This window comes from Rhinopithecus roxellana, chromosome 12 (assembly GCF_007565055.1).
Source record: "Rhinopithecus roxellana isolate Shanxi Qingling chromosome 12, ASM756505v1, whole genome shotgun sequence".
NCBI classification, from domain to species: domain Eukaryota; kingdom Metazoa; phylum Chordata; class Mammalia; order Primates; family Cercopithecidae; genus Rhinopithecus; species Rhinopithecus roxellana.
In genome coordinates, this window is record NC_044560.1 from 43481030 (window position 1) to 43496475 (window position 15446).

The 15446-nt window shown below is 40.2% G+C and overlaps 1 protein-coding gene across 4 annotated transcripts in view; it reads right to left on the reverse strand.

Moving 5' to 3' along the window:
- Positions 1-15446, reverse strand: part of DNAJC6 (DnaJ heat shock protein family (Hsp40) member C6) — a 160007-nt gene that overhangs the window by 46819 nt on the left and 97742 nt on the right. For 2 of the 4 annotated variants that reach the window (XM_030942489.1, XM_030942490.1), the window contains exons 2-4: positions 6674-6824; positions 5519-5568; positions 5257-5405 (exon numbers count right to left, since the gene is read on the reverse strand). The exons of 1 other annotated variant lie outside the window; for it this stretch is intronic. In XM_030942489.1, coding sequence (XP_030798349.1) covers positions 5257-5405; positions 5519-5568; positions 6674-6824 — 350 coding nt within the window. The remainder of the gene's footprint in view (positions 1-5256; positions 5406-5518; positions 5569-6673; positions 6825-15446) is intronic. One more of the 4 variants, XM_010370715.2, reaches the window with a different exon arrangement.

The window sequence follows — 15446 nt, forward strand, 5'->3', positions numbered from 1 at the left end:
CGAGGAAGGAAGAAAAGAAAGAAACAGGGGGAGAGGTGAAAGACAAGAAAGAAGAAAAGAAAGAGAAAAAGCACAAAGGAAAGAAAGCAGGGAGAAGAGAGGAAAGAAAAGGAGGAAAGAAAGAAGAGGAGAGAGAATTTGAGAAACGAAAAGAAAGAAAGATGAGATCGAGGCGAATCACGCATTTCGCAGCAGATATAGAACTACACCCAGGAAATCCATATTTTTCCGCCAGACTTATGAATCCCCGCAGCACGATATTCTGAGAGGGGACGCAAGTATACTTCGAGCAGTTTGCAAAAGGTAAAGAACAGAACCCTCGTTAGCACCGATAGAAAGAATTAGACCCTTCATGCCGAGGCCCATGAGTAGAGATGAGACGAGAACTTAGAAAGCTTTGAGAGCCATGAAACCCAGGGAAAGCAGCAGCCGGCCCCTCCCCCCCCCGCCCACCCCCCCCTATATTTTAGCCCCCTTCTTAGTCAACTTTGACCCTCCCCGCAGGCAACACCATCCACCCCCTTTTTCTTATTTGTCGGTATCATAGTTACCCTTCCTCTCAGTTCTCCGTGGGCTGCTGCTTTTTACAGATTACCTTTCATGACGTCCCTTCGTCAGGATGCCGGATCATAGAAATTCCCACCCCTCTGAGCTTAATAGATCTTATCCCCCCCCCCACGCCTTTTCACTCGCCCCGGCCACCAACCTTACCACTAGATATGTGCCCTTACGGTCCTGGCGAGTATGCCGCCTCGTGCTCACCCCACCCCGATATCACCCTTCCCGAGAGACCCCGACGTGTGACAGAACAACTCTGTTTGAGATAAGAATTAGCGTAAACGTATTTTCTCCCGAGTTCATCCCTTTCCCGAGGAGAACAAGAAAGTTTTCAGAAATGATATTCCGAGAAAGAAAGAAAGACCATTAGGAGGGAAATTCCTTTTGAGAAAGGAATTCACTCCACTCGCTTTTTTTCATTGAGTATCAGCCCTCCCCCCCCCTCCGCGTATCGCCCTTCGACGCCAGACGCGTGCAACGATTAAGATTTTTATAGGAAGGCTTGAGGAATAAAGAAAGAAATGAAAGACACACACCCCCGGAAAAAGACCCGCGCTTGATTACGATCAGAAAAGGATGGAAAGACACGATAGATACACGGAAATCGAGGGAAAGAAGACGAACGTAAGAAGAAGAGGACATTAAGTGAGACGAAAGAAAGTAAAGAGCTTTGGTCTGGTAAAGAAAACGAGACAAGAACAGAACGGGAAAAGCAACGAAAGAAATAGAATAGAGAAGAGAGGGAAGATGAGCTGAAAGCACAAAGAAGCAGGGAGGAGATGACACTCCCGCGGCGAGCCCTCTGCCCGCGAAAGACAAGCCAGAACGAAAGATTCTGAGATGCAGAATAGAAACGAAGAGAAACGACAAGAGAACGCAGAATATGAGAAAGATTGGAGAAAAGAAGGAAGCGATTGAGCAACAGTAAGACCATGAAATGATAGAGCGAAACAATGAAGATGGCGCGACACAGAGAGAAAGAAACAGATGGGAAGAAAATGGACGTAGACAGAATAGGAAGACGACGACGCGATTTATTAAGACCAGTAGGTGTTTACAGCACAGCTACATGGACACCAGTATGAAAAGACGAAAGGAACAGACAGAGACATGAGGCCAGCGATTACTAAACCTCAATGATAATGATTAGCCTGTGCCTACTTAAACTTAACATTAATGAGGGACGCAAAACAAAAAAATTAATATAAAAGAACCAGATTATTAAATAAAATAAGGGTGTGATGTACGGCCAGCAACATATTTCCAACCCAACAGCCCCAGCATTCAGGGAACTCGGTTAGAAAGACAAATACCCCACCGAAGCATAACGAAGGGAGACAAGAGAATAGCCAAGTTGTTCAGCCAGCAGTAGATTAGAGTATTATTGTTTTCCTCCTGGCATACAGGAGCTGTGGTATCCCTTTATCCATGATCATGGCACCAGTCAGCTCTATCCATTCCCTTCTATTATTAAAGATGTATCCCCACCTGCGATGCCGCACCGACACTTCAACCCCTTCCTACTGTCCCTTCTTTCTTTTCCCCACGTATTATCTAAGGATTATAATACTAATTTCTTAATCTTTTTTATTAACACTTTCTTTGTGCGTAGAACATTTGCATGGTGAAACATTTGTGTGGTAGATATTGGGCATATCCACGTTCCTTAATTTTATATGTTCACACAAAAAATTATGCAAAGCAAAAGAAAGAATTTTGCTCCCATACCAAAACAAAAGAAACGTTTCCGACTATTCAATTAGCCCCTAAACATTTCCCAATGTAAGTATATTCCGTAGTTTCAACCTCTCATTACATTTTGCACTCTCTCTCCTTCGTCAAGCAATTTCCACATAATCCGCGCCGCCTATTCTTTATCCAACCTTTAAATTATTTATCCATACCCATCTTGTCCCCCCCTTTTCATTTTCCCCCATCTTCCTTTCCCGTTATTTTAACCCCTTTAACTCGCGTAATTTTTTATTTTCATGTATTCCTCAGAACCCCCCCTTCCCCCCACTCCTTTTTTTTTCGCCCCCCCTTTTTCCCCCCCCCCCAAGAAAGACAAGATCAGATAAGGGAAAAGAACCAAGAAACCAAAGAAGGGGGGGGGGGTGAGCGACCTTAAAAAAAAGAAGAAGATGAAAGAAGAAAGAAAAGAGAAAGAAAGAAAGAGAAGAAAAGAAAGAAAGAAAGAAAGGAGCGTAGAAGAAATAGATAAAAAAAGAAAGAAGAAAAAAAAAATAAAAAGAAATACGAAAAGAAGAAAGGAAAGACCAAGAAACGAAAGAATAGAAAAAAGAGCAAGAAAAGAAATTAAGAAAGAAAAGAAAAAAGAAAGAATAAGAAAGAGAGACGAAGAAGAAGAAAAGAAGAAAAGAAAAGACAAGAAAGAAAAAGAAAAGAAATAACGAAACGGAAGAAAAGACGAAAGAAAGAAAGAAAGAAAGAAAGAAAGAAAGAAAGAAAGAAAGGAGCGAAGGGGAGGGGAGGGGAGGGGAGAGATGAAGGATGTGTAACATGGGTTGCTTTTAAGGGAGAAGGAGTAGCTCATGCAAAGAGATTGTGTGTGTCTGTGTGCACATGAGCACATGCATATCCCTGGTTGGAGCATATGGTTTTGGGTCAATGAAGAACGGTAAAAGATGAAGTTAGAGAAGCAGATAGAGGCTAGATCATCAAAAGCCTCACAAGATATTTTATCATTTGTATAGGCAAGAAATACCCCACTCCTCTGACCTATATAAGCCTTTCTCCTGCTCTAAGGTCCAGCTGTCACTGGTGTCTCCCTTTACTAATCTCCCTTGGCAGGTATTGTAAATATTATTTGCACTTATCTTTAGACTGTCCTGGGTTCTCTCGCCAACTAGGCTTAGGTGTCTCGCGAACACAAACCAAGTATTTATTTTATATCTATAGTGTTTAACAATTCTTTGCACATTCATGCTTTTAAGAAACATTGATTATCTATGTCAGGCACTATTCTAGGTATCAAAAAAAAATGCTCCCTCCTCTTCTAGGGCAAGTAAGAGCAGCCCAGGGTAGAGGTTTAATATGTAATCTCTGATTCCTTTGGTAAACCATTAAGTCCGGTCACAAAATTTTTAGTTACACTGATGGATGCCTTTCATTAAAAACATCTTTATAGAGAGTGCCTTTTATAGATATTATACAAAGTGACATATTTATATATATAAATGCTTCTATGATGATATTATATCTTTATTTCTTTCAGAGGGAAAATGCTCCAGATTATCACAGATCTTTCAAGGTCAAATAAAATTTCTATGAAATATTGCATAGGATGTTCCACAGTCCTTAAATTATGAAAATAATGGCACTGACTTAACCTCCAAACAAGAAAAATAATTCAAAAGATTTGCCTTACATCAAGAACAAAATATCTATCCACACTTTTGTTTGATGTTAATTCACTTGTTCTGAATTAGCTAATAGATGGAGTAAGAGTTGGAAGGTTATTTTATTACAGAAGATTTTAAAGAGATGCATTTAAAATCTTCATTATAGAATGGCAATTTAGATCAAACCACTTCAGAATGGCATTATCAGTGCTTTATCAAAGAGTGGTCCCCACAGCAACATCAGGAACAGCCCCCAGGAAGCTGTTAGAAATGCAGATTCTTATGCCTCCCTTGTCCTTCTGAATCAGAAGTCTGTGTTTAACAAGCCCTCCAAGTGATTCTGATGCACACCAAAATTTGAGACTGTTCTCAGAACACGCTGAAAAAGAGGTCCTTAAAACTCTCCCATATCTTATTGAATATTAGGGCAAGAAGGAGCCTTACAAAGCATGTATACCAATTTTCTTGTGTGTTTTCCAGATCTGGAAACTGAGGCCCAGAGATTACCAATGGTAACTGGAATTTGGAACAAAGTGTGTGTTCCAGCATCAAAGCTGAGATCCTAGATACACAGCATTGTCAACCAGCTATTGTTTTTCATACTTGATATCAAGGTTCACTTTTAAAGGATCCATGCATAGAAAGTCCATTCTATTTATTAATAGACCCAAATGAAGTTGCAGAACCAATCATATGTAAAGGCTATGTCAAAAATATTTAGAGATATTCTTGAGAGGGGGGGAAAATGCCTTTTTTCAGTGAGTAAGTCAGAATTCAGTGGCCAGAAATATCAGGTTCAATATCAGATTCAATCTAAGCTAATTCTCAGTTCCTTAACCAGGCTGAAACTAGGAATGTTTACCTGCCTAGTTCAAAAAACTTCTTAAAATATATTAATAGAAAGACGTTCCCATTAATACTTGTTGGTACTGTTCTATCCACACTGCCTCATCTTGATACCAAGTAGCAATAAAGAAGAGTCAAAGGCATAAGTAGTGTAACAGCATGAAGGCAGCCAACTGCACTAGCGGCAGTTCAATCTCCAACTTAAGCCTCATGAACAACGTGCCATGGAACAACCAGGCACCAACAGACTTGAGACCCCAGCTTCGATGGTATTTCATTGACAGATACACTTTCCTGTAAGTATCCTCACCCAAGGAAAATTTTTAGGCTATCTCATAGCAGTCTAATAAATATTTTGTGGACAAAAGTGTCCAGAGTGTATGGTTTTTCAGCTTCAGATGCCCAAGGGCATATGCTTTAAGGGTATCTCTGAGGACGAAAAACACTATCACGTCTTCAACAGTATGATCTCAGGGCTAAAAATCCTTACCCGGCTGTGAAACTTGGCAGTTCGATAAGACTTAGGTGACAGATTGTATACTGTGTAGTGGTCAAGATGTCTGGAATCCAAAAAGCTTCGAATGTCATCAACCTGATTCCTGAATCCTATGTCAACATTGTCCAGAGGAAAGGACATCACTAGGAGAGAGATCACACAGAAAGAAAACAGGTTACATGTTTAGGTCTGCTGTAATGATGGGCAGCAACTGGAAGCTGAGCCAAAGCACTGTTAATAAACATGAGAAACTTACCAATAATTCTGGAGGTAACATAAGTGAAGTCTAAATCTCCCTTTGTGTAGCTAAAAGCAAGACAAAAATGGGCACTCATTAAAATGATCCAAATATGCCAAGATTTCTCTCTCTCAATCACTTGTGCATATGAACTGGGACACTGCTGTCTAGGGGGCATGCTTTGACTCCCCTCCAGCCCTTCTCTCTAACAAGGAAGAATCACTGAGAAAAGACAGCCTATGACCTCAGGGGTATAAATAAGCCCCTCCAACTGGTGCATTCTAATGCCCTTGTAGATGCCACTTCATGATCTGAATCAATCTCAGAATAGAAAACTCTGCTTATTTATCAACACCAATTGTTCTAGCCTCTTTGCCTACATGGAAATGTCTTCCATAATTGTAAGTGGCTAAGGGGTAGGGGAAGAAGTGGTTGAGAAAAAATAAATGACACAATTTTTCTGCCTACCAGACCCTGGTTGAGAATTAGAAGTAAGAGTAGTTTTTTAACAAAGATTAAAACTGTGATTAATACATTGGACTTGACATTTGAATTTCTGATTTAGAACTGCATATTATAACTCGAAGTGACCCTAGAATTTTCTAATACTTAATAATAAAAAATAACTCCTATGACCTGCTTATAAGAATTTTCATACACTGGAAGCATAGAAAACTTCTCTCACTGAACAAATGTTAAAGGGCTAGTAGGATACAAAAACAAAGTTCTGATTTGATTACAATCCATAGATAACACTTATTCAGATTGTATGTATATTTTAATCTCATTTAATCCCTAAACAACCCAAAGACACAAATCCTGTCAGGGTATTTTTAAAAAGCTCAAAAAAAGCTCAGAGAGGTTAATTAATTTGCCTGAGGGCTCTTAGTTAACAAGGGCAGATATTGCATTAGAACCCAAGATGTTTGATTCTAAAGACAGGGAGGGCAACTGTTATGCTCTAATGTGGCAATGAACTGAGTCCTCCCAGCCTGTGATTATAGCTTCTAAAGGACTTAACTTTATGTCTTCAATGACATTTCTCAGTTGATCAGATCCCATAAAATTACATCCCAAAATTGACACTCTTTGAGCCAGACAAGCAGACAGCAGGTAACCAGATCCTTTGAGAGCATGGGGATCCACTAAATTAACCGGGAAGAATGTGCGTACCTGGTCACAGATTGTATCACTCTAGAAGATGTGTCTTTGAGGGTGTCTTTCAAGTTGTCCTTTAGGTTACTAAAGAGCCTCCCTGCACCTCCTTTTACCATGTCAAAGAGACCTCCCCCATGGCTGGGCTCCATGTCTGGAGATGAAGCACCTGCCAAACACAAAACAAAACAAAACAAAAAATGGTGATGGCAGAGAATCCATGGAAAACCAATTCCTCTTCATTCTTAAAACATACACAGACTGTCTTTAAGAGTCTGGGACAGATATTCCTGGAAATTGTGTCCCGCTCTCAGAATTTATAGACTCTGAGTTATAGCATTGCTACTGGTTCTCAGGGGAGACCTAGGTCAGTCCTTCACCGAGTCCCAGGAACAGAAACCTCCAATATTGCTGCCACTGGCCATGTGTGACGATTGAGCACCTGAAATATGGCTAGTCTCAACTGAAATGTGCAGTAAATATAAAACACACAACATATTTCAAAGACTTGGTGCCAAAAAAAAAAAAGATTATAAAGTATCTCAATATTTTTATACTGATTACATGTTGAAATAATAATTTAGATATATTGAATTAAATAAATTATACCTTTAAAATCAATGTCACCTGCTCCTTTTTACCTGTTTAGTGTGGATACTGGAAATTTTTAAACTACATAAGTGGCCTTTATTGTACAACATTTGGACAGTGCTGCTCCAGAGAGACTGCTGAGGAAAGCAGTAGTCAACTTCAGTGAGTTGAGGGCACTCCTCTGCCCTTTGATGAAGCTGACGATATTAGAAACCCCATTCCATGACTGTCCCTTAAAGCACTGGTTCACTTCTATCATGAAAAATGCCTTCTGAAGGGGCTTTAGTACAGCTTTTAGGCCTTAGGATGCATGGTGGCCATTAGTGCTATCTGTCAAATATTTCAGGTTCTCTTCCCTTATAGCTTCTTAAAATTGTGCTTTTTGGCCCCTTGTGCTTAGCTCCAGTCCAGGGTTTCTCAATCTCAGCACTAATGACATTTTAGGCCAAATACTTCTTTGTTGTGTGTGTGTGTTGAGGGGGCTGTCCCTGTGCACTGGAGGGTGTTGAGTAGCATTCTTGGCCTCTATTCATTAGATACCAGTAGCACCTGCCCCAACCCCCACTCCACCTCTGAGTTGTGACAATAAAAAATGTCTCCAGAGACTGGCAAATATCCCCTAGTGGGGGCAAAATTATCCCTGGTTGAAAACCACTGCTCCAGCCTATGATGTGTGAGAGGAAGTGCTGTGTATCACAGTGTATGTTGTGCATCACTTCCAGGGTACATTTAACTGTTAATGTGATATTCTCCGTAGTTTCTCTCTCTCTCTATTTCTCTCTCTCCTCTCTCTCTCTCTCTCTCTCTCTCTCTCTATCTCTGTATCTCTGTATCTCTCTCCCTTTGCCATAGCAACTGGCAAGGTTGGAGACTGTGGCTGCTGGACTTCTGGGTCCCAGAGACAGGAGCTATGTGGCAGATGACCTTTGATGACCCAGGTGACCTTTGATGAATATTTGGCATGAGTAAGTAATATGGTTTGGTTCTGTGTCCCCACTCAAATCTCATCTCAAGTTGTAATCTCCACGTGTCAGGGGAGGGACCTGGTGGGAAGTGATTGGATCATGGAGGCGGATTTTCCCCATGCTGTTCTCGTGACAGTGAGAGATCTGATGGTTTTAAAATGTGGCACTTCCCCCTTTGCTTACTCTCTCTCTCCTGCCATCATGTAAGATGTGACTTGCTTCCTCTTTACCCTCTGTCATGGTTGTAAGTTACCTGAGGCCTCTCCAGTCATGCGGAATTGTGAGTCAATTAAACTTCTTTTCTTTATAAATTACTGAGTCTCAGGTAGTTCTTTAAAGCAGCATGAAAACAGATGAATACAGTAAGAAACACCTGTTTGTTAATAGAGGCCACCGACCTTTTGGGAATGTTCATAACCAAAGCACAACCTAACCTATGCAGGCTGATACAGGAAGGAAGCAGGAATCTGTGTCGAGGAGGTGGCTAATGTGAACAGTGGCCAGGTAGGGCTTTAAGGCCTAGCAGTCAAGAGCATGAGTCATTCTCACCTGGGTTCCTGCCCAGCTTTGCTACGCCTAGCTGTGTGACCCTGGAAGTCAGTCTTTATAAGTCTCTTTCTTTCCATCTGTAAAATAGGGATAAAAATTGTGCCTACTCCATAGGGAAAGATTAAATAAGTGCATATAAAGCTGTTGGCATGGTACCTAATAAATCTAGGGGTCAAGAGAACGTAACTAAACTCTATTATGCCACATCCTGAAATTCCTGTATTGGTGGTATTTTTCATCTTTGTTCACTTTCCAACTATATGATGACAAAAGACAAAAATGGCATCTATTCTTTTTTTAAAATTGCAATATATAAGATTTTCAAAATAAATATCAATAAAAATACTCATGTAATAGGCACTATAATTGCTAACATATATAAAACTTACTATCTGGTAGGTATTTTTCTAAGCATTTTATCTATATTCACTCATTTAATCCTCATAGCATCCCTATGAAACAGATAATATTATTATTCCTATGTTATAGATCAGAAAACTGAGGCACAGAGGTTAGGAAACTTGTCTAAGGGCTTGTAAGCTAGTGAATATTTACTAGCAGAGTTGAGATTGAGCTCCAGGCAACCCTTCCAATCACATCTCTCTTTCTTCTCCTAATATCAGCCTGAATTTTATATTTATCATTCCAATTAATTTCTTCAAACTTGTATTACATATGTTTGTATCCACAAAAAATATATTAATATTATTTTCCAAGATTTCAAGCTGTACATAAATGGTTTTCTATTTGAATAATTTTACAACTTTATTTTTTTCACTTACTTTTGTTTAAAATTCATCTATGCTGGTACCAAATGCAGCTTTAGCTCAATTAATGTGTGTATCAATTACCCCAGTGATGGACATGTAGGCTATTTGTTAGAATAAGCAACACAGTGAAGAACACATCACTTTGATAACATATACAAGACTCTCTCTAGATTATACCTACAAGCAGAATTTGCCAGCAAATAAGGTATGTGCATATTCATATATCTAGATATTGACAAATCATTCTCCAAAGCAGTCACAGCAGTTTAAATTCCTACAACTAGTACATATGTGTTCCTTCACTCTATATTCTCCTTAACACTCAGTATTGTCCGACTTCTACATTTTTACCACTTTGTCAAGTATAAATAAGTATCTTACTTTGGTCCTATTTTGGTAATTTCCCTGATTACTAGTGAGGTGAAGTATCTTTTATTGTGTCTACTAGCCAGGTGACTGTTCTTTCAATCGTATTTCAGGTACCTACTACACTCCTACATGCCATTTAATTATATATTATATTCATACATATATATAAATATAAATATATTACATTCATACATATATATATAAATACATGTTGACTGTCATGTTCTTGCATCCTGATCTTAAGAGCTATTGATACCTAACAGATGTCTAAGTCACTATTAGACATCTATTAGAAAATAAGGCTCTGTTAGAAATTGCAAAGAACATTGAGTACTGGTAAACAAAAAAATGAACGGACATATGAACAAACATTAATCATTTCTACCACTAACTGAGCTCTCCAGTGCAACAGGAACTGTGCTCAGACCTTTATGATAGTACAGTTTCATATAGCAGGAGAGTGGAAGTGGTTATTATCCCCAGTTTAAAGATGAAGCAATAGAAACTCAAAGAAGGAAAGTAACTCACCAACGAGTCCAGTTAACAAGTGGAAGAGTCAGCAATTCAAACCCAGATCTGTGCAATTCCAAAGCCTTGCTAATCTACCATTTCCCACTATTCTACAGCTCCACTAATCTCAGGATTCCAACAACTATAATCAAGATGAGCCTTACCTGCCTATACACAACTGCCTCTCTCCTATTCCCTGCTCTCCTCCACCTCCCACCCACACACCTTTCATCTGGCTGCTTTCAGCGGCAGATGTCCCCACAATAAGCACCCTCATAAATCACTGCATGCCAGGCAAACCAAGTCAACCTCATTTACGCAGGCAGCCGAGCCTCTGTCTCCCCTACTGCTTCACAGCCCTGAATAAAAGGCCGGGAACAGGTCTAATGGGCAGCTCCACAGACTAGGGCTAGTGTTACAAATCTGAGAACGCTCTCTTGTGTCCTGTTTCATACGAAATAGAGCACATTATTTCCCTGTAAACACACCCCCCCCATGTAAAAATCTGTATCGTGTTTTTGTTTTAAATATAGTGAGGACAGAGCAGCATAAAATGTTTATAATTCTCCCATTTCCATCCCTGTAACATTTTCATGTGCTCAGTCTGAACACCCCTTTGATATGTAACTATTTAAGAGATGACACCAAATAGATTGGATGTCTCTTCAGCTCTCAATTTTATGCTGGAACAGAACTACAAGCCATAATAAATATCCTTGATTATCTAAAAATCAGACTCTCACCATCCCTCAGGCTGCATGCTCTGCTCATTACAGCTTTGGAATGCTGCAGAAATCAGAACAACTTGCCAGAGTCCATCTGTAACCTTCATATATTCAAACTGTATGTTGAACTGGCCAGGACACACAAAAAAGAAGAGGGGCATTATTTGACGTTGCTCTACTGGTTCTTTTAGGTAGATATTCTGGCTTTCCCTGATGAGCCACATAAGTGCCAAAAGTGCAGATTCTGCAAATATTTTAGCCTAAGCTAGTTGAAAGAAAGGGCAGAGAGGTTTCAAAACATGGCACGACGAAGAATAAAATGGTGCAATGAGAAAGAAATGCAGAAGAAAAACAATGACCACGGTAGATCAAGGGGTAACAAACTGGATCCCATGGGCCAGATCCAGTCCATGGCCTGTTTTTGTACAGTCTGTGAAATAACAATGGCTTTTACACTTTTAAATGATTGAAAAAAAGTCAAAAGAGGAATGATGCTTCATAACGTGAAACTGATAAGAGGGTCAAATTTCAATGTCCAGAAGTAAAGTACTTGTGTTTACATCTTGCCTATGGCTGCTTTCATGCTACAATGCAGTGAAATAGTTGTGACACAGATCTTATGGCCCACAAAGTCCAAAGCATATACTCTCTGGCCCTTTAGAGAAAAAGTTTTCCAACCCTTGCATCAGATGGTTAACAACACTTGTGTTCTTAGGAATGCAGAGCTTGCTACCTCCAACACCTTTCTAAATGCTTTGGCTAAAATGGCACCCAGTGGAAAGAACACTCTGTGCTCACTAAGGTTCCCTTACAGGGTGTAAGGGAGTGGAGGTTAGGACATTAGAGCTGAGAGAGCACGTGAGTGTCATCCAAAGAGAAAGGTCCAGGTCTGCCTCTAAGGCTCCAGGTAGATTCTTGCTTCATGATGTCTTGTGGTGTGAAAATCTAAGCCCACCAAAGACAAACATCAGAGAACTGCACTTTTACCTCTGAGTCACTTTACCGGTGTAAGAAACAAGTTTTCTTTGGGATTCCTAATGTTTGGGAAACTAGAAGCAGTATCCTATTCCTTCCAAATTGTAGGAACCTGACCAATTCTTGCTCTCAAGAGTGATACAAAATTTGTTTCCTGGGAGAGAATTTCTGTCTCCCACTAGATTGCTAGTTAGCTGTTATCATTTATTTGTATCGAGCTTCATTCCAAAAGAGATTCGAGATGATTCAATAGTTATTTAGAAATTATATAAAGAGGGTAAGCATAAATGCTAGGGTTAGTCTTAACTGCCTTAATGTAACTAAAAATATAAAAAAGTAAGTGTGGCTGCTTTTCATAGACGTTTTATTGATTTCTTAGCCATGGACAAAACACTGTGAGAAGTGGTATGGAAGGAGGAGTGTCCATAATGCATAGTGATCATCCCCTCATATGCTTATTCAGTATATGCCTGTGGCACCCTGGGCTGTGGATAATTCCATCTGGTCCCCTAGGAAGAAATGTTCCCCCATAAATTACTGTTGTCAAAAGAAGGATGGTATGCAAGCACTTACCAAAAAGAGACGTTCATCAAGATACTGTTTACCATGGCAAGAGGCTATAAGTGATGTATTTTTTCAATAGTAAGGGAATTGGTTAAATATCTCTAATAATGCCATATGGTTAGCTACTAAAATCACTTTGTAGAAGAGTACAGATGGGCATGGCAAAGGCTAAATGAAAAATAAGCCGGCTACAACACATAATCCACAGTATAATCTTACTTCTGTAGAAGAAAACTATCTGAGTTTAGGGAAAGAATTCAGAGGATACAATAAACATAAAATAATAACAACTCAAACCTACTGAATGCCTACCACGTACTAGGCCACTGATCTAAATTATTTATATGTAGTAACACATTTAATCTTCACAACTACCCTATGAAGTCAATACCATTACTATCTTCATCTTATACACAAGAAAATTGAAGCAAAGACACATCAGTGATTCACCCCAGGTCCTACAGTTAGTAAGCCAGGATTTGTACCCATACAGGCTAGAGTCCAGGCTTTTATCCACCACATTTTCAAAACAGTTATAGTAATTATATTTAATTACATCTGGGAGAATGATGAGTGATTTTTGTTTGTATGATTATATTTTCTAAATTTTCTGCAAGATACATTCATTAGTATTTTTTTTTTTTTTTTTTTTTTTGAGACCAAGTCTCACTCTATCGCCCAGGCCAGCATGTAGTGGCACAATCTCAGCTCATTGCAACCTCTGCCTCCCAGGTTCAAGTGATTCTCCTGTGTCGGCCTCCTGAAAAGCTGGGATTACAGGTGCCTGCCACCATGCCCAGCTAATTTCTGTATTTTTAGTAGAGATGGGGCTTCGCCATGTTGGCCAGGCTAGTCTCAAACTTCTGACCTCAAGTGACCCACCGGCCTCGGCCTCCCAATGTGCTAGGATTACAGGCATGAGCCACCATGCCCGGCCACATTCATTAGTTTTACAATTAAAAACATGTTATATAAAACAAAGAGCCAAGTGCTATGCTATTCAAGTTTTATATGTCCTTCCTCAACAGCTGTAGAGACCTCCCTCCTCTTGCATGATTCATCACAGTTTAGAGTCACACAAGTTTCTCATTTGGCCTGGGAGAGAGAGGCAGGCAAAGGCTGCCAACAGCCTTCCAAGAGCCTGTGTGCCCCCCTCACTCCAAGCAGGCTAGGGGTTTGCTAGGAAGGAACATCCTTCTACACTTGACTCATCCTAAGACTTCAGACCCGGCTTCCTCACAGTGGTAACTGTCTCAGCTCCAGCCTCAATACTCAAGATGATCTAATATGCTGAGGACAGGGAGGAGATGGGCAGCAACTTGGCACCAACTGCAGTTCTTGCTCTCAAGAACTCAACCAATGCTTGGCACCAACTGCAGTTCTTGGGACATCAGCCTTCTTCAGTGAGTCCTCTGGGACTCCACAAAGATGCTTCCACAGGACATTACTTTTCCTCTTTCCAGAACGTTTTCATCATCCATTTCTAGTAAAGTGAGTTAGCATCCCATAGTGTTCAGGATCAGCCTTTTGGAGAGATGACTGATAAAGTGAACTTGGCATTAGAATGTCATATTCGTATTCCCATTCACCAGTGGGCATTTTTCTCAGTGGTTAAGAGTTACAATGTTAAAAATGTTTTGTCCTGGCTTCTATAAAATTGACAACTGTGGGACAGAAATCCCTGAAACTAAAGTGACTCTGTAGAGATGCCCCATTAGCCCCTGCTCTAGGGAAAGCCCATTCCTTCACAGTGCTTGGCAAAGGGCAAGGAAGGAACTAGTGTCATTATCACAAAGGGCTTCGTCATCCTTCTTTATAACAGATTTTTCAGCTCTTGGCTCCCAGCAGTTAGAGAAATGGATCATATGGACATAACAAGCAGATATACCATGGAAAAAGTCACTGCCTTGGCTTCTAAGGCAGCTTACGTCTCATTCATCTCTCCAGGGAAGCTTTGAGGAAAAGTAATGGACTCTGAGAAAAGAGGTCTCAGACTTGAGACTTGGTTTTTCTGCTTAAAAGCTGTGTGACCTGGAGCGTGTCATTTTATTCCTCTAGGCTTCCTTCCCCCCACCAACTCCCCACCCTATAAACTGGAACTAATTAAGAACAAAAACTTTTCTACATGCCTCATGTCATCAACAGGATCAAATAAGACCATGCATGACATTGTGACTTTTATGTAATGAGATCTTCTAAAATGACCAGAAATTTTTATTTTTTTAAATTTATTTTATTTTATTTATTTATTTTTGAGACAGAGTATCATTCTGTTGTCTAGGCTGCAGTGCAGTGATGCAGTCTCGGCTCACTGCAACCTCCACCTCCTGGGCTCAAGTGAGTCTCCCACCTCAGCCTCCCGAGTAGCTGGGATTACAGGCACACGCCACCACACCCAGCTAATTTTTGTATATTTTTTGTAGAGACAGGGTTTCACCATGTCCCCCAGGCTGGTCTCGAACTCCTAACCTCAGGTGATTGGCTGGCCTTAGCCTCCCAAAGTGCTGGGATTACAGTCATGAGCCACCATGACTGGCAGAGTCTTTATTTTAATTCTTAGAAATTCAGCACTCATGGTAAATGATTCCAAGGAATGCCTCCCACAAATGGCTGGGAATCCAACTAGAAATTAAAAATTCAGGGAAAAAAAGATAACATTTAGCAAAATAATAAATCAACACTCCCTATGCCAAACAAGAGGTTAGGCATTACACAAGGCAACCCGTGTTAAAATACAGGCTTTATGTCAGCTTTAGTTCAGCCAGAACTGATT